At 48.4% G+C, this 21,707-nt stretch overlaps 7 protein-coding genes across 7 annotated transcripts; 4 read left to right on the top strand and 3 right to left on the bottom strand.

The window, feature by feature from the left end:
- The first annotated feature begins 521 nt into the window (after nucleotides 1–521).
- Nucleotides 522–1,757, top strand: BZA70DRAFT_104407 (NADP-dependent oxidoreductase domain-containing protein). The gene has a single exon (XM_064909353.1). It carries the CDS (start codon nucleotides 700–702, stop codon nucleotides 1,657–1,659), a length of 960 nt encoding a protein of 319 aa, XP_064765410.1. The 5' UTR covers nucleotides 522–699; the 3' UTR covers nucleotides 1,660–1,757.
- BZA70DRAFT_104401 (uncharacterized protein) lies at nucleotides 1,757–3,169 on the bottom strand. The gene is made up of 2 exons (XM_064909352.1): nucleotides 2,996–3,169; nucleotides 1,757–2,937 (listed from the first exon to the last, which is right to left on the bottom strand). Exons 1-2 carry the CDS (start codon nucleotides 3,044–3,046, stop codon nucleotides 1,855–1,857), a joined length of 1,134 nt encoding a protein of 377 aa, XP_064765409.1. The 5' UTR covers nucleotides 3,047–3,169; the 3' UTR covers nucleotides 1,757–1,854.
- A 269-nt stretch (nucleotides 3,170–3,438) lies between these two features.
- Nucleotides 3,439–4,586, top strand: BZA70DRAFT_286219 (dihydrodipicolinate synthase). Its single transcript, XM_064913846.1, has one exon. It carries the CDS (start codon nucleotides 3,516–3,518, stop codon nucleotides 4,500–4,502), a length of 987 nt encoding a protein of 328 aa, XP_064765408.1. The 5' UTR covers nucleotides 3,439–3,515; the 3' UTR covers nucleotides 4,503–4,586.
- A 106-nt stretch (nucleotides 4,587–4,692) lies between these two features.
- Nucleotides 4,693–6,129, bottom strand: BZA70DRAFT_104084 (uncharacterized protein). Its single transcript, XM_064909349.1, has one exon. The coding sequence runs from the start codon at nucleotides 5,945–5,947 to the stop codon at nucleotides 4,733–4,735; it is 1,215 nt and encodes a 404-aa protein (XP_064765407.1). The 5' UTR covers nucleotides 5,948–6,129; the 3' UTR covers nucleotides 4,693–4,732.
- Nucleotides 6,130–6,311: 182 nt separating this feature from the next.
- BZA70DRAFT_242988 (2-deoxy-D-gluconate 3-dehydrogenase) lies at nucleotides 6,312–7,170 on the top strand (the record flags this gene model as incomplete). The annotated part of the gene is made up of 2 exons (XM_064910586.1): nucleotides 6,312–6,452; nucleotides 6,508–7,170. The coding sequence occupies 2 exons, from the start codon at nucleotides 6,312–6,314 to the stop codon at nucleotides 7,168–7,170; spliced, it is 804 nt and encodes a 267-aa protein (XP_064765406.1).
- A 261-nt stretch (nucleotides 7,171–7,431) lies between these two features.
- On the bottom strand, nucleotides 7,432–10,164 carry BZA70DRAFT_243008 (OPT oligopeptide transporter protein-domain-containing protein; the record flags this gene model as incomplete). Its single annotated transcript, XM_064910588.1, has 4 exons — nucleotides 7,432–7,741; nucleotides 7,806–8,158; nucleotides 8,213–9,259; nucleotides 9,316–10,164. The coding sequence occupies 4 exons, from the start codon at nucleotides 10,162–10,164 to the stop codon at nucleotides 7,432–7,434; spliced, it is 2,559 nt and encodes an 852-aa protein (XP_064765405.1).
- Nucleotides 10,165–15,013: 4,849 nt separating this feature from the next.
- BZA70DRAFT_104299 (putative oligopeptide transporter) lies at nucleotides 15,014–18,350 on the top strand. Its single transcript, XM_064909351.1, has 2 exons — nucleotides 15,014–17,240; nucleotides 17,302–18,350. Exons 1-2 carry the CDS (start codon nucleotides 15,313–15,315, stop codon nucleotides 18,011–18,013), a joined length of 2,640 nt encoding a protein of 879 aa, XP_064765404.1. The 5' UTR covers nucleotides 15,014–15,312; the 3' UTR covers nucleotides 18,014–18,350.
- Nucleotides 18,351–21,707: the final 3,357 nt, after the last annotated feature.

Below are 21,707 nucleotides of genomic sequence, written 5' to 3'. Positions count from 1 at the left end.
AGCAGCAGGTGGTGCGAGCTCGCCGAATAACAACGAAGTGGTTGCAGGCGGGGAGATGGCACAGTCGATGACAAGTCAGATGGAGGGCGAGGGACAGGGAGAAAACAACAGCAAGATGACGAGCAACAACAATGATACGATAAACAGCGGAGTTTTGCAGGAGCAGGATGACGGGATGGGAAACAATCTGATGGATTTATTGTCGTTTGATTACATCACTGCTGGGTCAGAAGGATCGGATGGAGGCGCAGATCTGACGTCGCTGCTTTCGTTTGACATTGATTCAGAGATTTGGATGTCATATTTCGATCAGGGAAGTTCGGTTAATTTTCGGGGCGTGTAAATTATGTTGAATGATTGTTCTATCTACATTTGGTTATATCTATAAGTCTGTGATGTTTACAGTATTGTATTTGATGGTAACTGTAAAGACTTGCATTTGTTGTAGCGTGTTCCAAGTAAACTTTGACTTTGACGTGTTTCTCGGCAATTTCCTAATCCTATTTTACGTCTCCTCGACCCCTCATCTGATAAGCAGGACGGCAGTGGACGGTGTTTACGTTATTCCTGATTAGGAAGACGGCTACTTGGGTCCCGGTCGCCGCGGTTCTTAGCTGTAAAGGAGTGACATTATATATACACGCGTCGTGCCCTAAACTGCTGACAGCTGCGGTCTAGACGAGAGCTAGGATTTGAGAAATGGCAGTTAAAGACACGGTATTCACGCTCAACAATGGAAAGAAGATCCCCGCTCTCGCGCTCGGCACCTGGCAAGCGGGTCCGGGCGAGGTCGCAAAGATAGTCGAGTACGCGCTCACGACTGCAGGCTACCGACACATTGACTGCGCGTTTGCGTACGGCAACGAAGAAGAGGTCGGGCGAGGAATAGCGGCGGCGATCAAGAGCGGCAAGGTGACGCGGGAGGAGATCTTTGTGACGACAAAAGTGTGGAGTACATGGCACGACCGGATCAGCGAGGCGCTTGACGTGAGCTTGAAGAATCTGGGACTGGAGTACGTCGATATGCTGCTGATTCACTGGCCTATTGCGCTCAATCCACACGGAAACCATCCTATCGCGCCGACTACTCCGGATGGAGGCCGAGACGTGGATCCGAATGGGTCGTACATCAAGATGTGGAAGGACTTGGAGACGATCTACAAGACCACAAAGAAGGTCCAGGCAATTGGCGTTTGCAATTGTTCAATTCCGTATCTTGAAGAGCTTTTGAAGGAGGCAGAGATTGTACCGGCAGTGAACCAGGTTGAACTTCATCCGCAATTGCCGCAGCTCGAGCTCGTCAAATACTGCAAGGAGAAAGGAATTATTTGCGAGGCGTTTTCACCATTGGGATCATCGGGAGGTCCGTTGCTGAAACTCCCTACTGTGCAGAAGATCGCAGAGAAGTACAAGACCTCGCCAGGCGGTATCTTGCTTTCGTATCATATCAGCGGCGGGAAAGTTGTACTCGCCAAGACGGTGAATCCTGCACGGGCGACGGCCAACAGCAATGATTTGGTCGAGTTGAGTGAAGAAGACCTCGCGACGCTTGATAAGGTTGCGGAGACGGAGGGGATCAGACGAACGTCGAAGCCAAAATGGGGAGTTGATCTGAAGTTTGATGATTGGACTGACTGGCATCCTGCGCATTGGAAGTAGTATTAGATAATAATCATGAATGGTCAATAGACGTTGTTTGGAATATTTTGAAGAGAGCTTATGAAAGAGTGACGAAGACAGATCATGGGATAAAAGTCGGGCATATTATAGAGTAAAAAGACATAAAGATGAAATGTAGTATTGAGACACTAAGTTCTATGCTAACTAAGATAAGAGTAAATAAACAGATGACAATTAGGTATTAATGACAGTTTTGATGACCAAGTTTCCATTCTCATCCGACGTCTTCCCCGCAACCTCGAAAGCAGCAGCCGCGTTCTGCAAGCCCGAGAATTTATGCGTGACTAAGCTCTCAAACGCCGGGATCTTACCCTGGCGCAGAAGGGCGATTGCAGTCGGGTAGACGTTTGCGTATCTAAACACTCCGAGCAAGTCCACTTCGCGGGTCATGGCAGCGCCGACGTGTAGGGTTTGCACGGGTGAGCCCATGCCGACAAACATAACCTTGCCGCCCGCTTTGGCAGCGTAGATCGAGGCCTGGATACAGCTCTCGACGCCGGTGCACTCGAAAGCGACGTCGAACGACTCGAGGGTTTCGTCTTCGTCTTCAGACATCTTGATGCTTGTGATCGCGTCGGCTGTGACACGTGCCGATTTCAGTTTGTCTTCGGTGGTAGTCGGGCGAGGGCCGAGAGGGACAACGTAACCATGCGTGGCGAAGCCGTTCTTGACGGCAAAGTCGACTCGTCCGGGGGAGATGTCTGCAATTGCGATTGTGGACGCACCAGAGACAGCGGCCATGGCAGCGCAGAAGAGACCGACGGCGCCGGCACCAAACACGAGCACTTTGTCACCCGGGTTAACTCCGGAGCGGCGGGATGCGTGAATAGCGACGGACAAAGGCTCGATCAGAGCAGCAGCGTCGTAGGAGATCGAAGAGGGAATTTTGTGGCAGAGAGAGGCAGGGTGGTTGATGCGCTCCTGCAGGGTTCCCTGGAAGTGAGGGAACGACTTGGCCGAGGACCTGAACTGCATTCTCTGGCAGAGATTGTATTTTCCGCGGCGGCACATGTCGCATTCGAGACAAGAGATGCCAACCTCGAGCGCTACACGGTCACCTACTTTGAGATCGGTAACAGCGGAACCGACGGCGACGACCTCGCCCGCGGACTCGTGGCCGAGAGAGAGCGATTCACGGACCTTGAAGTCGCCGTTGGCAAAGTGGTTGTAGTAGTGGAGGTCAGAGCCACAGAGGGTAGTCGCGCGGACGGCGACCTGGCATTCATTTGGAAGAGGGTCTGGGAGTGTGCGGGTTTCCTAGCAAGTAAGAGTCAATGAATGAAGGAAGCAGCAGAGGTGTAGATGGTAATCTTACGAGGATGAGCTCTTTCGGACCGACGAGCACAGAGGCTGAGATGGAGGACATTTTGGCGCGATGTGAATAACTGCTTCACCAGCAGCAAATGCAATATTGACAATGACAATAACAACAACAAGAAGCAAAGAAGATGCAAATGGACTCTGACTCTGTCTATTATAAACACGGCAGCGGGAAGCAGAAAGAGTCGATGCAACCGACAAGTCCGCGGCGAGCAAGAAGCCGCGGTCACGTGGGTGGGGTGGGGGGCTGGGGTGCGGCTCGGAGAATATCCCGAGCAGAGATCGCGTGGGGCGAACGGGAGGTGTGGGGGCGGGGTTTGAGGTGGGTTACGTAACCAGACAAGTCTGCGGGGAGGGCGGCAGTCGACGGCGGAACGAGCAGTTACAAAAGCGAGCAGCTTCCGACTTTTTCTGTTTCCTGCTTTCTGCTTCTGTTTCCTGTTTGATCCTCGTCGCTCTTCTTCTCCTCTTCTCTGCTTCGCCACAGATACCAGCAACAATCAACATCATCTACAATGACCGGCCGCACCTTCTCATCTGGAGTCTACTGCCCGCTCGTCACTCCCTTCAAGGAGGGGTCCTACGACGTCGACTTTGAGGCTTACAAAGCCCAAGTCCTCCGTCTCGCTGCCGCGGGCATGGGCCTTGTTCTTCACGGCACAAACGGCGAGGCGGCCCATCTCTCCAACGAAGAGCGCGTCGAAATGGTCGCCGTCGGCCGCAAGACCCTCGACAGCGCCGGCTTCACGCAGGTCCCCATCCTCGTCGGCACCGGTACCGGCTCTGCGCGTGAGACCGTCGCCCTCACTACCAAGGCCGCGGCCGCGGGTGCTGACGCCGCCATTGTCATTCACCCGGGCTACTACGCCTTTGCCATGGGCTCAAACAAGGCCGCCCTCAAGGCCTTCTTCACCGAGTGCTTTGACAAGTCTCCTATTCCCGTCATGATCTACAACTTCCCCGGCGCCGCCGCTGGAATTGACCTGGACTCAGACACAATCATCGAGCTCTCAGAGCACCCCAACTGCTTTGGCGTCAAGCTCACCTGCGCCGGCATCGGCAAGGGCCACCGTGTCGTCGCCCACACCTCCACTTCCGAATACAAAGCCCGTCACCCCGCCAAGCAGGAGTTCCTAGTCCTCCCCGGCTTCAGCGACTATCTCTTCCCTGCCCTGACTACCGGCCAGCACGGCTGTATTACCGGAACTGGAAACGTCTTCCCCAAGCTGATCGTCGCTCTCTTCAACGCCGCACAGGACTACATTGCCGCTCCTACTCCTGAGAAGTTTGTCAAAGTCACTTCTCTTCAGACCATCGTCTCTGAAGCCGACTGGGTTATCGTCAAGGCTGGCATCTCTGGCACAAAGTATGCTTTGAACAAGTACGTCAAGCCTGGCTTGGGTGGTGTCACTCGATCACCTCTTCCTCCTGTTTCTGATTCGGTCATCGCCCTCTGCGACGAAGGACTCAAGAAGGCTTTCGAGGTCGAGAACAGCTTGTAGAGCATTAGTTTTTAATTCATTCATATCATCACCTTATCGATTTCTATGACTATATGTTATCAATAAAGACAGTCTTAATCGCCATAATTTGTAGATTTGATAAATACTACAAACAGGAAGGCTTATCACAGGCATAAACTTAATCACTATAAAAGAGCTGAGTTGATGTAGGGTTTCATTACCGATTAGATAGAAGATAAAATCACGTGCATTACTAATCTATTACTCGACTACCACTCCCGAATACCTCCGTCCGGTCCTCTCCACACCGGATTTCTCCACGAAAATCCGTTCAGCTCACTCGCCGCTTTTCTCACCAACGCCTCGTCAATTTCAATTCCGAGTCCCGGAAGAGTGAGTGCCTCAACGAACCCATTGTTGACATCAAAAGCCTCCTTGTTCTTGATGTAGCTGAACAGGTCGTACTCCGAATTCAAGTTGTAGTGCATCTTCCACGACATCTCGCAAATCAAAAAGTTGGGCGTGCAAATAGCAATCTGCATCGACGCCGCAAACGCGACAGGGCCAAGCGGACAATGAGGCGCGACTCCGACATCGTACGTCTCCGCCATCGTCGCGATCCGGTGCGTCTCTGAGATGCCACCCGAGTGCGAAATGTCCGGCTGGATGATGTCGATCGAGCCAGTCTCGAGATACGGTCGCACCATCTGTCGAGTAAACAGTCGCTCGCCGAGCGCAATCGGGATCGTGGTCTGCTGATACAGCTTCTGCAGCTCGTCCGTGTGGCCTGGCAAGAGCGGCTCCTCGATAAACAAAGGCGAGTAGGGCTCCAAAGCCCGCGCAAGCTGCTTGGCCATCGTCTTGTGCACGCGTCCGTGGAAGTCGAGTCCGACATCAATTCCAACCGAACGAACATCGCGAACACGCTCAACCGTTGCCTTCAAGTCATCAGGCGACGCCAGCCAGCCCAACGACTCCACCGCATTCATCTTCACGGCAGTGAAACCCTGCTGCTTGCGCACCTTGGCCTGTTCGAGCACATCCGACGGGCGGTCTCCACCAATCCAGCCATACACCGCAACCCGGTCGCGCACCTTTCCACCCAGCAATTGCCACACCGGAACACCAAGAGTCTTACCCTTGATATCCCAGAGCGCGATGTCGAGGCCGGCAATCGCAGACATCAGCACCTCACCGCCACGGTAGAACCGATGACGGTAGGCAGACTGGTAGATGTCCTCAATGTTTGCAGCTTCCCAGCCAATAAACCGCTCACGGAAATCCTCATACGCGCCTTCGACTGCTTCGGCGTGACCTTCCAGCGTAGCCTCACCCCAGCCAACAATCCCCTTCTCGGTCTCGACGCGGACCATCAACCAGCGGGGCGGAACACGGAAGGTCTCGATCGACTTGATCTTGTCCGACGTAGAAGACGAGATCGCAGGCAAGCCCTTGCGCTCGTCAGTCTCAAGAGGCGAAGGCATATTGTATCAAGTTCTTAATGCAGAAAGGAGCAAGAAAGCGCTGTACAGGCTGAAGTTCACTGAAGCTCACTCGAAACCGGACTCTGTTTTGTATTTTAATGCTGCTGCCCCGGCCCCGAAGTGTGGGGTACCAACCCTAATCCACTCCCCATCCCGTCTTTTTGCGCATCCCACACTCGAGCATAAACCCGCCGTCGACTGCCGCGACCCTCCCGCTTTCCTCTTTCAGAAGTCTGTTTACACCTCATCTTGCCGACCTCCCCCGATGTCTTTTATTCAATCATCTTCTCCATCTTTTGCTCCCTCGATCGGCTCCTCCATAGCAGACATCATCACTTAACCTCTGCTCTCATTCACGCTTGCAATGGGAAAGTTCTCTGCCGCCTGCGCTGCCCAATTCTCCCTCGAAGGGAAGACCGCCCTCGTCACCGGTGGCTCTCGAGGTATCGGCGCTGCCATCGCTATCGGCCTCGCTGAAGCGGGTGCTGATATCATCCTTCTTCTCGTATGCTCCTCTCTCTTCTTACATATTCACTGCTGCAGTTCTAACATATTTATAGAGAGACCTCTCGTCAACTGCTACAAAGTCGGCCATCGAAGCTCTGGGATCCACCTGCACAACCGTCAAATGCGACCTCTCGAACCCCACAGAAGTCAAAGCTATCGTCAAACACATAACCACCGACCTCTCGCTCGACATTGACATTCTCGTCAACTGCGGCGGCATACAGCGCCGTCATCCCGCCGAACAATTCCCGGACTCGGACTGGGACGAGGTCCTACAAGTCAACCTCACCACATGCTGGACCCTTGCTCGCGATGTCGGTGCTTACTTTCTTGCGACAAAGGACAAACGCGCCCCGGACGCTCGATGCAAAATCATCAACATCGCTTCCCTTGTCTCCTTCCAGGGCGGCCTCACCGTGCCCGCCTACGCCGCCGCAAAACACGGTATCCTCGGCATGACCAAAGCTCTCTCAAACGACTGGGTCGGCAAGGGCATCAACGTCAACGCTGTTGCTCCCGGATACATCGCGACTGAGATGAACTCCGCCTTGATTGCTAACGAAACGAGATCAAGACAGATCATGGAGCGTATCCCGCAGGGAAGATGGGGCAAGCCTGAGGATTTCAAAGCGCCGGTCGTATTCTTGGCTGGTGCGGGGAGCGAGTATGTTAGTGGTACATGCGTTACCGTCGATGGCGGCTGGATGGCCAGATAATCTTTTATAATAGCAATCTAGACACTTTACCAACTCCTCAAGAGAATAGTTTGTAATCAAAGCTCACTATTTGCGTATTGTACAATAGGCTTCGGACAACCCCACATCTCTGATGATGAGCCGCAGCAGTAAATTTCCACATTTCTACATAATCAGAGCGATTTAAACCGACTCGGTGGACCGTTCACATGGTATGAGAAATCACAGCATTAACATTATCACTATCTTATCATAAACAGTATTATCTTTCCTATTATCAACCTAATCCCAACTTCCCGCTTCAGGCCCGAAATATCCCACAGCTGGCATCAGCTCGACACTCGCAACCAACTTGCCATCAACACCCGCAGAGCTCACATTATTACCCCACCAGCTCAGAGTCTTTGGATGGTACTGCAGAGCAAAGAAGATAAGAATTGCGCTGAACGCCGTGCCGGCAGTGAGCCCTGAGGACATGATGTAGTTGTACTTTGCCCACCATATCGGGAATCGGGAGCGTACGTAGTACATGAAGATAAATGACATAATCAAGCCTGGTGTATAGTACGAGAGGTTGTATGACGATCCGTATCTATAGTACAGAATCATTAGTATCGGCGTCACAAAAGACGTGATAAGGACAAGAGGTAACGTACCTTGCAATACCAGCTAAAATCAAAACAGGCTGCCAGTAGTGCAACTGTCTGGGAAAATACTGTCTCAATGCCCAGCACGGCACAGCCAGTCCAGCACCGAGCAAGAAGCACCACTTCAAAAATGGATATAGCTTGTCAAAAGTACGCGTGGGACCGATAATTCCAAACAATATACTCTGAGAATACATCGTGTGCGCAAAAGGGCAAGTGAACTTTGACGCCTGCGTTACGCTGCATAAATCGGGGATCTTCTTGAGAGCTTCCCAACCCGCGCATGAAACAAAGACCTGGATCAAAGTCGCAAACACTTGCGCCCGGAAGACTGCTCGCGGTGGAATTTTAGCATAGTGGCCCTACATACAGTCAGTCAACCATCACAGCAACTACCTAAAATTATTTCAACTTACCATCTTTTGATCACCGACATACGTCTCAGTCTGCGTATCAATACCAAACCCATAAATTCTCGTAAAAATACAAGCTGTTCCACTCCCAGGAGCAAAATAACCTCCCAAAAGCGTCGCCAGCAGTGCCATCGAGTACATATACCCAGTCGAAGCATACAACATCATCGAAGGAAGAAGCAACGTCAAGACGATGGCCAGAACGACAAAGTACGCCCATACCGGAAGCTCTGTATCCCAGACGCGGATGCAAATCACGCCGACCCCGACACACAGAATGAAAAGGATAAAGTACCACAGATCAGGAACCTCGTCGTATTTCTGCATCATCTCGACCATCGGGTCCTTGAAAATCTTCTTATCAGCCTCAGTTCTTTTCCTCAAGCTGTTGTAAAAGTCCTTGGCCGCATCTCTGATAGTTTGCCACTCGCTGAGCACGATGTACACAAATCCAAAGGTAGTCAGAGTATAGTCTGCTCCCTGCAGCACCATATATCCAGCGGTGATGAATGGTGGGGAGTACGCCTTGTATTTCTCCAGGTCAAAGTATCCGTCCGTCAGAACCTTGGTCGTATTATACTTTGTTCTGTATCGATCGTAGATCGTTCCCAGATTGGGCGGCAAGTAACCAGTATAGGAGTAGTTGCTGTAGATGAACCCAAGGATGATAAACGCTCCAATAAACGTTCCAATCCAAGGATTGAGCAGAGTATAAAACGGAACAACCAAGGGCGAATTGAGATTAATCACACTCCAATCGAACGTAGTAATCGGATTGAATCCCATTCCGATTTTGGATCCCATGACAAACGCAAGATTCCTGTTGTCAGGTGCAATCCACGTCGGCCAGTTGAATGTCGAGAGCGCAGTGAACAGGTAGTTTGGAATGAAGAAATACACAAACGAGGCTGCCAGCAAGATGTTGAAAAACTTGTACTTTGACATCGTCCATCCGTTGATGTTTGCCTTCTTCTCTGGGACCAGTAATGTCCTGTTCAATTGTAGAGTCGGGAGAATCGTAGGCCAAAGTGCTTTGACGGGGTACAGCACCTAAGATTTCGTTAGTGAGAGAAACTGGGGCACAAATATCAAGAGAATAGACATACCCAGCGGCGCATGAGGCCAGCCATAGCAAGACCCATAAACTGACAGGATAAAGAAATCAAGCAGTTATATCCGTAGCTCATCCAGGATAATCCATAGAAAAGATCAAGTTGCAGAATAGGCGCGTATCCCAAAAACAGACCCTGAGACGCACCCGCATTCACAATAATAGTAGCCAATGTCTGCTCCTTGACAGTCCAAGGCCCAGGGTTCAAATAGAAGCCATATTTCCCGATCTTGATCCTCCAGTTCGGAACAATGTATGCAAATGCCTGGGCGGTAGGAACGATGAACAACTGGATAACTTGCGAAGAAAGACTGAAGTGAGGCTGTCTCCATGCAATCATCGTGTTGACAAACGAGGAAATCGCAGTCCAAACGCCCGCAATTAGATAAACTCGAAACGTCTCGCTGACAATAGTAGGATCATCAACAGGACTGCACACAGACCGTACCTCCGGGTAGGGAGAGTGATACTTGATCATTGTCGCTTCCAAACGAGCGTCAAGATCAAATTTATCAGGTCCTTGACCGTACGCTTCCTCGCCTTGAAGAAGCAACTGAATCTTCGACATAGCTTTCTGGGGAAAATTCATATCACCACGGAAGAACTTCTCAGAGCTAGCAAGGATTGCAAGAGCCTTGTCCAGTCCCATTTCGCTGACCTTGCTGGTGATAAAGCTCGCATCTTCAGCAAGAATGTACTCGAGCTCATCGGACTCAATGATTCTCTGAGTGATGAACTCGGCATCGAATTTGTCGAGACGGGGCGTAACGTCGACGTCGAAACCTTTCGTCGAATTGCTTTCCTCCAGTACAATTTTCTCGTCGCCAGAGTCAGATGGAGACATTTTCGGCTCAAGAGTCATTCTCTGAGATATGTCTTCCAAGTTTGCTGATTCAAAGGGTCTTGAGTGAAGAAAAAAGAAAGAGGAGGAAGGGAAATTCGTCTCTTATAAAGGCCCTGGCCGCCATCCTGCAACTAATTTACATCAGAAGACAGAGTAATACTGAGCGGGAGCCTGGAAGAGATCTAACACGAGAGCATTATGAGCAAATTATTGTCCGACCAGAGACATCTCTAGACCAACTTCCAATCATCCAGGTAGATGACTAGTGGCAGTCCAGCATCTGGATCATGATATATATAACAGCAGTAGTCAGTAGGTATATATAATCATGAAAAACAAAGAAAGAAAACTGTTTGGTTTAACAAATAAACAGTCATTAGTTGCTCACTGGCGGCCAAGTCTTTGGCCTCACAAACATCCGATGCCGATATATTGCCGAACCTTAATCTGCGTAGGGTATGTTGAATCCTTATTTTAATGAATCAAGAAGACCCATCCGGTGAGACTAAAGAGGCTCATTGTTCCAGCCCAAACGAGAAATTCATCTGATATCGGATGATTCTGAAGTCTATCTACTGAAACTTAACCGTTTCTGTCTTTCGGCTCTGTCGCCGTCAGACCCTACCTCGGGAGAGGATAGCAGAAAACTGTCAGATACGGATAATCAAACGGGCGCCAGTAGAGGTTATGAGCTTGAGATGATGGGTATTTTACCATCTTGAACAATCAAAGAGGCCTCATAGAAGACTGTCTTTTTTGTAGCCTACAGTAGCAGTATATAAAGACCAACGGTGAAGAGCAAATAAGAGCTGATTGTCCGCCGTTCGTTCACGCATCCTTGTGAGGAGCTAGGCCGAATGATTTTTAATTGGCAGATCTATAGTTTGCGTGTACCAAATCATCGTCTGAGTCTAGGGTCTAGATGCCATTGGGTATAGCTTTCCACAAATTCAAAAAGTTATTGCTACAGCAATGATTACGTCGCGCGCTGTGCTTGAAAAGGGACATGTACGGACGTCAACAGTAGCTTATCTTCGAACGAGATGATAGTCGTCAATACCGGTTTCGGAAAGTCCCTCCCGAGCTAACTCCTTTGTTTACCAATGCCGATGAGTTCGCATGACAGAGCAGAAGGGTATTAAAGCGTTGACCAAGCGGTGATCTAAGTATCTCTGCGGTGAGTCCGTCAGGAGATATAGAGCCCATCACGGAAAAGGTTACCGAGAGGCTGGCAGCTGTGAGAAACGCAGTGGATAGTAACTGAGAATCGTGAATTGTATATTAAGGGACGAGAAAGAGGAGAGGAGGAGATCGAGGCGATGGAATGTAGTTTGGCTTCGGCTCTGGGCCTGCCGCCTGATTCACAGTGTGGGCCAGCTGCATGGAGCTCGCATATGCGCGTCGCACACCTACTCCCTCATCTTCTTGCGTCTTCTTGCGTGGAGCTCTTATTAAGGTCAAGCCCTTACGGACCTCATTGCGTAGCTGTTAGAAATGCGATCTGCTCAGGATTCACCGTTATCCGGGGTTAACTTTGGTAGGAAAAACGTATGCACGTGATCAACCCAACCACCACCAACCACCACCTGAGCAAGCGTCTCTAAGCGAGTCAAGGACGACATCGGGCCCTCTCAAATTGAAATTAATTCCGCTGTCTCTCCCGTAGCCAGCTGCCACTACGCAATGCTATTATTCACACCAGTCCGAATGGAAATCAGTGCGTCTTGCCACAACGTCAATTGATTGAAGGCACGCACAATTGCCGTGAATTGTCATTTTCATCTTCCTCCCTCATCACGTCGCTCCCGACAAGATCTCAACCACCACCAAAGCCTTCGATTCCGGTCGAACTATGACCTTTCTCAGATTCTTTGCAGGCATTTAACCTGGTAAGCTCTAGCAGTTATGATGAATGAGGCTCTAGTCTGATGTTAGTATCTCGGCCAATAACATCATAGTGTGATGCTCCTTTGACCATCGACATATCTGAAGGGACTTCTTCCTCGTCTCAGAGCGACGTCTCATAAGCATATGTTTGTTCATCAGCAAATTTACGTTGCGCGTTGGACTGAGTTACAAAGTCAACCTCTCAGGGTTCAGCACCCAACCAGTCATGCAATCTACGGGGTTCACTAATTGCCGCTGCAAAGCCTGCAACTTTGCACCTGTCTGGAAGCTGCAACTAGCAGCCGATATTGGACACTCATTTTGAAGTATGGGCTCAGGATACGTCATCAACACGTTAGGCAATCAGGCCCGACTTGATTTCTCTGCGGCTAGAAGCATGCTTTTCACTCTGATCGTCAGAGCCACCTATGTTGCACCTCCTCACAACTCGCCCCGCCAATCCCGCAGTTGACGCCATGATAGAGCTTGGGACTCATTCAAGACATGAGCGAGCCTCTGCTCTAATACACGCCTTGGTGTCTACTCCCAAGAAGCAGACCGGGAGGTTCTTTATGGAGGCCCGGGACTGCATATCACGCCCAGGCCCTTTGCGAGCTTCACGAGCTCGAAACTCCCACTTGTTCAATTAAGAAGCAAAAATGGGCGCGCTCGTTCTGGCTTTCTATTTTGCAATTGGTATGTCTGCCTCCTGGACCTGAAATCCTTTCTATTCCGACGCTCCTTCAGGGAAGCTCTCTCAATGCTTTGATGAACAATTTAGGTGTCGATCAGCAGGAAACGCTGTTCATGTCGCTCCTCAAGCAGTAGTGTTTTCGTTTGAAGCTGGTCTGAAGAAGGACTCTCCATGCAGTGAAATTGACGAGTAGTCAGCCGACGTGCCACCCGGACTTCATGACGCCTTTCGATTACGTTCGGTTGCTCCTGCCGCGGATGCTACCACTACTGTTGCTGCTAATCTTGATCGCACGCCTAATGATTAGGCTACGGTGTCTACTTCTGATGTACCTTCCAAGTCCAACATTGGCTCTAACCCAGGGATACATACGATGCAGCAAATACGATACATTGCTGCATCTGGGCGGTCTCTCGTGGATGCCCACCCAGATTGACGTCTCTCCAGGTGCGTACAACACTTGAACGGGTGTTGATCACCTGACTTCTGATGCAATCCTTACTGTCATTAACTATCAATACCCTGTTTTTATCGTATACCTCTCAGGCGTCCGGTAATATCCTAAATTAAACGGGCACGCAAGTTCACATACCAAGGTAGCGCAAAGCCTCTACAATACCCAAGAAAGTCACGTCATAAAAGAGTATGACTGGGACAACATTTGTTAGTGTAATGGTGGCCTCGCTAGTGTCCCGCATTTGAACACTACCCAAGAGTCGCTTGGGGTCAAGGATAGCTTCAAGCGCAAAGTATTATTGACAGAAATGAAGAAGCGTGATAAGATATTTTGGGTATTTTCGTTCTACTCTTCCTTTTGTTTGATCATGAGGTTTACTTGTTGTATGATCCTCAGTGGCTTTTCAAAAATCGGCTTGGGAACCGGTATTGGCTGGACCTCCGTCTTGTTCGCCTCTGGTGTTATAGCTACATGAATCAGAACAAATTAGCCACCAATAATTGCTCGATCGTGCTGAAGCATAGAGCATATCTACTTGCCATTGAAATAAGTCGTATGAAGACCAAGCTCGATATAACAGACCGCTGAAAATATATCTGCAGAATGCACACCTTGGTAGTCTTGCTAAAGCATGATATATAAGACCAGGGGAGAAGCAGATGCCGCATGTGATCAACTTCCCGACATAAGCATATGAGATATCGATAAAGAATGATTAAGAATGTCACTAATATTTTCGGGAGAAGCCGTCAAGGCTGTGTTCGTGTTACTAATTCCTACTACTGATGTGCTGCGTTTGGCAATTGTTTCGAAGTAATATATGACGATATTGGAGATAGCCAGCGCAATATCAGAAGATTCCTTAGCAAAAGCAAGACACTAACGGGGATGCCAACTGTAAAGGAAAACTAAAACGCTCGGCGGTGTAATGCACAATAGAATAGACTGTCAATGTGATGCTAACAACCATCATAAACATCAATGGTACCTCAACATGTCAATCGTTCATCGTTGAATTCTTCTAGCCGGGTAGATCTATTGCTCGCAAGCAACTGGACTCCTTGCAGTAAAGATAGCAGATACTACTGTAATCATCTGGTCGGATTAGATGCAATCCTTATTTTCTTATCGCAACAAATTGCTTTCTAACAATCGCCAAGAGTTAGTCCAAGACTCAGTCTGAATTGAGAATATCTATAAAATCGAAAATTAGAAAGATGGTAATTGCCCAAGCGCAGCATTGTTCTGCAGATGATAGCATCGAAAGAGGTGCGGTAATCAAGCATTATCAATATTGTATTGCGCCATTCGGGACTATTGTTGAGTGATAAATTCTCATATGAAAACCCCGACATAGAATCAGACCAATCTTGGATAGTTCGGGTCAATATGTTGCTCTCTATTCGCACGTTTGAAATCGAAGTTTTCGACTTTGCCGAGGAACTTGAAACCTTAAGAGCGCTTCTCAACACATCCAAGCTCGACACTTGATTTGCACCGCATCCTACCATGTTTTTCTCGTTAACGCCAAGCAAAGGATGTGCTGATCCAGTGTCATGACCGGGAATATGCCTTTACGATCGTGGTCTACTTTGAAGTCTTATGCTGACTTATCAATCAATTGTTCGCCATGTAATACCCCGCTTCGTACAATGAGAATCACGAGGGAAATTTCGGCAAATTCAAACCCTTTCAAATTTATCGTCCACATCATCTCGTTCTAATTTTATAACATATATGGATGCGCAGTGATAATGATAGTACTAAGGAATATGATTATTCCACTACAGTATAACTGTATTACGAAAAAGTGAAGCTGTGGCACGAGCTTGTGAGTCCTCGAGAAGCGGCACAGTGAGCCCATATCAAAAAACAATCCTTGGCTCGATACCCATTTTCTTGGAAGGAAATCAACTCGACTACTATCTTCTCTGATAAGCCTAACTGGTTCTGATAGCATCATACCTGCTCCTTATCACGGAAACTGAAAACCATTATCTGTTCTACTCTCTATCGCCATTCATAAACTGTCCTCTACGCATCATCTCTTGCGACCCACTTTGCCTTACTGTCAACCCTTCTTCCTACCTTCCCAATACCCTTTACAGCAATGACTTCGAAAGACGAGAAATCTGTTGTTAGTGCTGTCGAGCTTAACGTTGAGCGGGATGTGCGCTTTCGTGGCTATGATCCTGCTCTCGTTTCTGAGAAGTCTGACGCCCAATTTCGGACTGATTCCATCAAGTCTGATAACCACTCGGTTGATCCGCTTCATCGTGAAAAGATCGTTTCGCGACTTCGATTGATGAACAATGTTGGCGACACCGGCGACGAGGATGCACTGGCTGATCGTGCTTCGCACTTCTTATACGACCGCATGCTCGAAACTTCGCTCGAAGAAGCTCTCGAGATTCTGAGGAATGTTCTTGTCGTCCATTATGGAGATGTCAATTTTGAGCAAGAAACCTATGAGAAGATCAAGCTTCTTGTTGCGGGTCAGGATGCGTACGGGACAGACCTCGAGACGTACGAACTTGACACTCGTCTCGAAGCTGTTGTGATTCATTATCACTCGCCATACCCCGAGGTTCGTGCCGTCACCGATCCGTTCGACGACCCTACGATCGCAGTCGAGACTATTCGCGCGTATGTTATTGGGACTCTTTGGGTTGCCATTGGGAGCTTCATCAACGAGTTCTTCATCTTTCGTCAGCCTGCCCTCAAGTTGCCGTCTACCGTTATCCAGCTTCTGCTATTTCCTTCTGGGAAACTGTCTCAGCTGCTTCCAGACTGGGGCTTCACGTTCAGAGGAACGCGCTACTCTCTCAACCCGGGCCCTTGGACTTTGAAAGAGCAGATGCTTGCAACGATTATGGTCAACGTTGGTTCCCAAAGCTCTAATTGGATGAGCATGGTTGTCGCACTGAAGCACGAACGTTTCTTTGGCTACAAATGGGTCTCCTTTGGTTTCGCGTGGACTATGAACTTTGCTAGTCTGTTTTTCGGATACGGTCTGGCTGGAATGATGCGCAAGCTGGTTATCTTTCCTGTCAAGGCGGTTTTCCCAAACATCTTGCCTACCCTTGCGCTGAGCCGGGCATTGGTTGTCAAAGAGACCAAAACTTCGATCAACGGTTGGACGATCACAAGACAGAAGTTTTTTTATATTGTGTTCATTACGTCTCTGCTCTACTTTTTTATCCCATCGTTTCTGTTCAAGTCACTCAGCGTCTTCAACTGGATGACATGGATAGCGCCCCGCAGCAAACTGCTGGCAATGGCTACTGGCTCTTACTTGGGCCTTGGGGTCAACCCTCTTCCGACATTCGATTGGTCAGTGATCAACTATGGCAGCCCTTTGGTCTATCCTTTCTTTGCGTTTATGAACAAGTTTTTGGGAATTCTCATCACGGGAATTATTATGGTCATTCTGTACTGGACGAATCACCGCTGGACTGCATATTTGCCTATGAACGTCAACACTGTTTACGACTCCCAGGGAAACACCTACAATCTGTCAAAAATCTTGGACTCAAACAATAAGTTCTCTCAAGAACTTTATGAGAGCTACTCTGCGCCTTACATCTCGTCTGGCCATGTTGTGGGCACCGGAGGGCTGTGGGCTGTGTACACATGCACGTTTGTGTACGTCTGCATCTCGGAATACAAGCTGCTCTGGGAGTCTTTGAAGATGATGTGGACTTCACTCCGTCATCCACGCCGCGCAGCACTGCAGGACTTTGACGACCCTCATTCGAAGATGATGTCCTCATATGATGAAGTCCCCGATTGGTGGTATATCGTTATCTTTATCATTGGCGTTGGTACCGGATTTGCTGCCATTTTTGGTTGGCCGACCACTGTTCCGATATGGACCGTTATCGCGATTTTCCTTTTCAATATCGGAATGCTTATGCCTACTCTTGTCGTGCTGTCAAGAAGCGGTGTATCTATGGGATTTGGCGCCTTTTCAGTCATTCTGGCGGGTTATATGGATCCTGGAAATCCAATCACTAATGTCGTGATTCGCATGTGGGGGTAAGTTTTAGTCATTTCTATCTCAATTGACGCATCCAGCTAACTTTGCAATTCTGTCTAGTTACAATATCGACGAGCAGGCTGAGAGCTTCATTGGAGATCAGAAGATCGCGCATTACTCTCGAATTCCGCAGAAGGCAGCTTTCCGGGCTCAGTGTCTGGCGACATTGATCCAATGCTTCTGCTCTGTGGGTGCAGTCGAGGCTTTGTTCAGTTCAGTCGCCGATTTTTGCAGTACGACTCAGAAGGATAAATTCGTGTGTGCTTTCCCACGCACAGTTTATTCGGACGCGATCATGTATGGTATCATTGGTCCACAGAGAGTTCTTTCAGGCCTTTATCCTGCTCTTAAAAATGCGTTTTGGATTGGCGCAGCCCTCGCGGTTCCGTTTGGACTTTTGCGCTTGAAATATAGGAATAAGTGGACGTGGTTTGATCTTCCTCTCATTGGTTACGGCACGATTTTCTGGGGTCAGACATACAATCTGACTTACTACATTCCTGGCTTCTACTTTTCCTTCTTCTTCATGTGGTACTTGCGCAAACGATATACCGGTTGGTGGTCAAAGTACAACTATATTCTTACGTCCGGACTGTCTGCTGGTGTTGCTTTTGGCGGAGTCATTATCTTTGCAGCATTACAGTATCCTCAGGTGAACCTATCGTGGTGGGGAAATGACGTGTATGCGGCAGGAGTTGATTATGAGCGGACAGCCTCTCTTTTGGATATTCCTGAGGAGGGATTTGGACTTCCTATTGGATCATTTGAGTAAACGTCGTCATGACACGAATATATTCTTCTTTATAATCTGGATCTGTACCCGTATCTGTACCTAAGTAGATCTGATGTTATAACGACAACGTCATAATATCGACGTCATGACGCCTTTCCTTTTCACTCGATTTGTAAAAATAAAGATCTCAAACAGTGCGCGACCAATGCAGTTAGTTTTTTGCCGTTGACGATTGAGGGTAGACAGGACGCGTCAGACCGTTTGGTTGGCTCTAAATACCAAATGCTAGAATCAAACGGCCTGGCTATGACGTCATATAGTGTGTCCCGTTATCTCTAGCTCTAGAGCATTTACCATCCCCGCTGAAGTGGTCAGATGATCTTATTTGTTTAAGCAAGCTAAGCCTTCTGACCATTCATGACTGGCATGTGCGATAACTCGATATCGTTAGGTTTTCGAGCCTACCGAGATGAACTTTTTCTGTGAGGCCTGTGGATGATGGTAGAGCGCGGAGAGAGATTGAGCCATCGTTGACGAGAGGTAATGGGTCAGTGCGTCACGATCCCAACCAGTCATTGGCTAATTTGTAGCCGCACATTAGAGCATGCCTCTTAGGAGAGGGCCCTCACAGGATGATGCATTCCTCGCGAAAGAAAATACCTCGGATGAAGACATAGCGCCGCCAGTTTTCTCGGAAAATGCGAACGGCTGCGCGAAAGTATTATTGAATTATGATACGCGATCCGTATCGTTAGGCTTCTTCGCAAAATCTGATGCGCTCCAAAATTCATACAAGAAGACATGGTTACCGCATTGAATCAAATCAGCAACTCTTTAGGACACGCTTTTATGTGGTAGCTAATGATAGTCTGTTCCATCGAACAAGATATAGTACAGATTTTACTGCCCGCGTACACGTCTGGTATTGCTGATCTACGTACTGAATGATCCATGATTGCGGCTCGTTCGTAGTATGCGATCCTGAGAGTAGTGGACGCGAAGTCAGTATTAACGACAGTTCTGTAGCGAGGAATGCTACGTTAGTGAGTACCCAGCGAGTAGCCTCGCTATAACGTCGCTAGCGGCTAGTTCTGACTACTGTTCACTAAAGCAAAAACAGGTGGGAGCCGCTTAATGCAAGCAGAGAAATAGCGACCGAACTTTCAATACTGCGTTCTAGAGCTGATAGATAACCATCATATCTAAGGACTCTTGCAGATATATCGAGAATGTTGGCATGATATTATTTCTTCTCGTAGCCACTATATACTATTCACTCACTGTGATCCTGCTTTCTCATCTATTCTATTATTACGAAGTCGTACAGAAATAATTGATCTTGGACGAACGAACCTGGATGGGATCAATCCCAGATGAGGTCGCGATATTTTCATTTCTTGAAGATCATTGATGGTAAACAGGAGTTTGCTGTTGAGCAATGACCAGAGTACGGTCAAAGTTTATTGCTACAAAAGGTAGTTCGGACGCGTCACGCGTTCAGGGTGAAGGAAGGGTGAAATTTGAAACGAAACGAGACGATGTCTGGACCTGCCTCTTTCATAAGATCCGGGAGGCGAGAAGCTAAAAGGCTCAGGAAACTCATAGAGTGGATTGGATGAAAATGGCTCTTGCTCAGCTAGGCGAGCTCCGAATTTCAGATCGTATCACCCTATTTCTCGGCTGTAGAATAGACAGGCTGTAGATCTCTATAGCTCGGTCAGTTAAAGGGCATTATATTCCATAATATATTTATGTACGGCTTATAAGTTACTGTGGTGGAGTATTATCTTTTTGGTAGAATATAACTAGAAGAGGTTGGAGCGGAGAGGATCCTATCGCATCCAATCGTTTGACCGACGATCAACTACGGAAAACAACGTTGGCCCAACAAACATTGATGATCGTAGTCACGCTGTTTCTGCTATATTTTCCGTCTGCTAGATCCGGCTTGCTTCTAAACACGAACAGCTCAAGAATAAGCAAAAATCAGAGCCCATTGAAAAGGTACTTGTTTGCGTTCTGCCATATAAAGAATGTGAACATGCAGCTGACGGTCACCACATTCTGTGACCCGGATTTGATAGCTGTGAAGTATATGAACGACATCCACGACTCGTCTCCGTACGCACACTCACAGCATGTCACCTCTGATATTAATCTTCAGAGCAAGTGGTTCAGTGTGCTTGTCTGTAATATCAGCATATGTTGTAATTGGATTGCAGTATTATGGTGGGTATTGTGAGTTATGGTTGCATCTGCACTATCAAATTTTTGGGTACGCTGCATTATGCAGGACGACATTCCGGTGGTAGTGATGATTAGTAATCTATCTAGCGATGAGGGCTAAACACTGGAGACGAGGTCGGGAGGACAAGGTCCGGATCCAGAATCCGTCCCGAGAATCCAGGAACCTACCTCGGCTTGGCTTTCATCCTCTTTTTTCTTTTTCTTCGAATTTCGTTTTGTGATTCTTTTTCCTGGTCGAGTATTGTGCTGCTTTTTTTGTAGTGTTCCTGTCTGCCGGAAAACCTCCATCTTGTCATATAAAATCACATAGGCATTATAAATAAACAGTGATGATGAGATCGAGTAGAGATGATGATCCAGCAGCTCGGAAATGTCTAAGTGCCGCTACATCGTCGTTGCTCATCCATGGCGCACCCCGTTTCGGAGAAATTTTCGGCTCAGCTCACTAAACCCTGAAGCCGAGAAATTTCGGATTTTTGAAATGGCATATTGGTCTGACTGCTGGTGTGTTTTTTTTCTGACAGTAAAGTAGAGCCAGGACCCCACCATTGATTCTCGTATAGGTAAATTGTCTCTAGAACCGTTAGTCGCAGGGATAGTTGCGCAGGGTGGAGTAGGGCTACTGCCATACTGAAACGTTGGTTGCCGGCAAGACCCTGAAGGTACTAACCTCCTTGGGGCCCTAACTATACTACCGCAGAAACACAGGAACCACAGCACCCCGCTCCTGTTTCAAATACAGTCATAGTATTAAGGAACGACGTTAAATTATGGGATGCTCCGAATTGTAAGAACCCCGACGATCAATTATATTGATCATCGCTACCGATTAAGTCACTCATATATAATGAACTGGGTAACGCTTGGATCAGGTGGCACATTCAGCCGTTCCAGCGATAAGTCTCCTCCCGCTGAATTTCAGGGAGCCACTACATCAAAAGCAAGTCTCTCCGTATTTCTCCTGTACCGAAAATATGTATGTCAGATGATATGTCAATCAACGTGATGCTATTCGGGAACCTAAGCGGCGTAGGAACCCGCGTGAACGCGTAGAAGGTCGGACCTGCCAGATTCTGAGGAAATACCACTCTCGAACTTTACTTACAGCCGACCCACCGTCCTCTGTCCACCGCCTAGACGATCATTAACGTCTATTCATCTGCTCCAGTGTCTGTGCTTTTCCGCGGAGAGCAAATTCCGCCTTTGACCAGTTTGCTTGCTTTTTCTTGCGCTTTTTTCTCCGTCTTTCATTTGGTCGTCTCAGCGTCCGGCAGGGTACCCAAGGACCGGGATGGTGCTGACGCTGGGCAGGAACGCTGCAGCTAGCGCGCCGCTGCCGTCGCCTTCACACCCAAACTTAGTTTCTCAACGCAGCCGCGAGTAAACAAAACTATCCTTCATCAAGACTCTCCAGCAGTTCTCTTAATCCTTTGTCTCTCGAACTGCGCTATGAAAATGACGCACAGATGCTCCAGCTGACTTAGTT

This window comes from Myxozyma melibiosi, assembly GCF_037950935.1.
Source record: "Myxozyma melibiosi strain Phaff 52-87 chromosome Unknown BZA70scaffold_19, whole genome shotgun sequence".
Lineage (NCBI taxonomy): Eukaryota > Fungi > Ascomycota > Lipomycetes > Lipomycetales > Lipomycetaceae > Myxozyma > Myxozyma melibiosi.
This window is presented reverse-complemented; position numbering and strand designations above follow the sequence as displayed.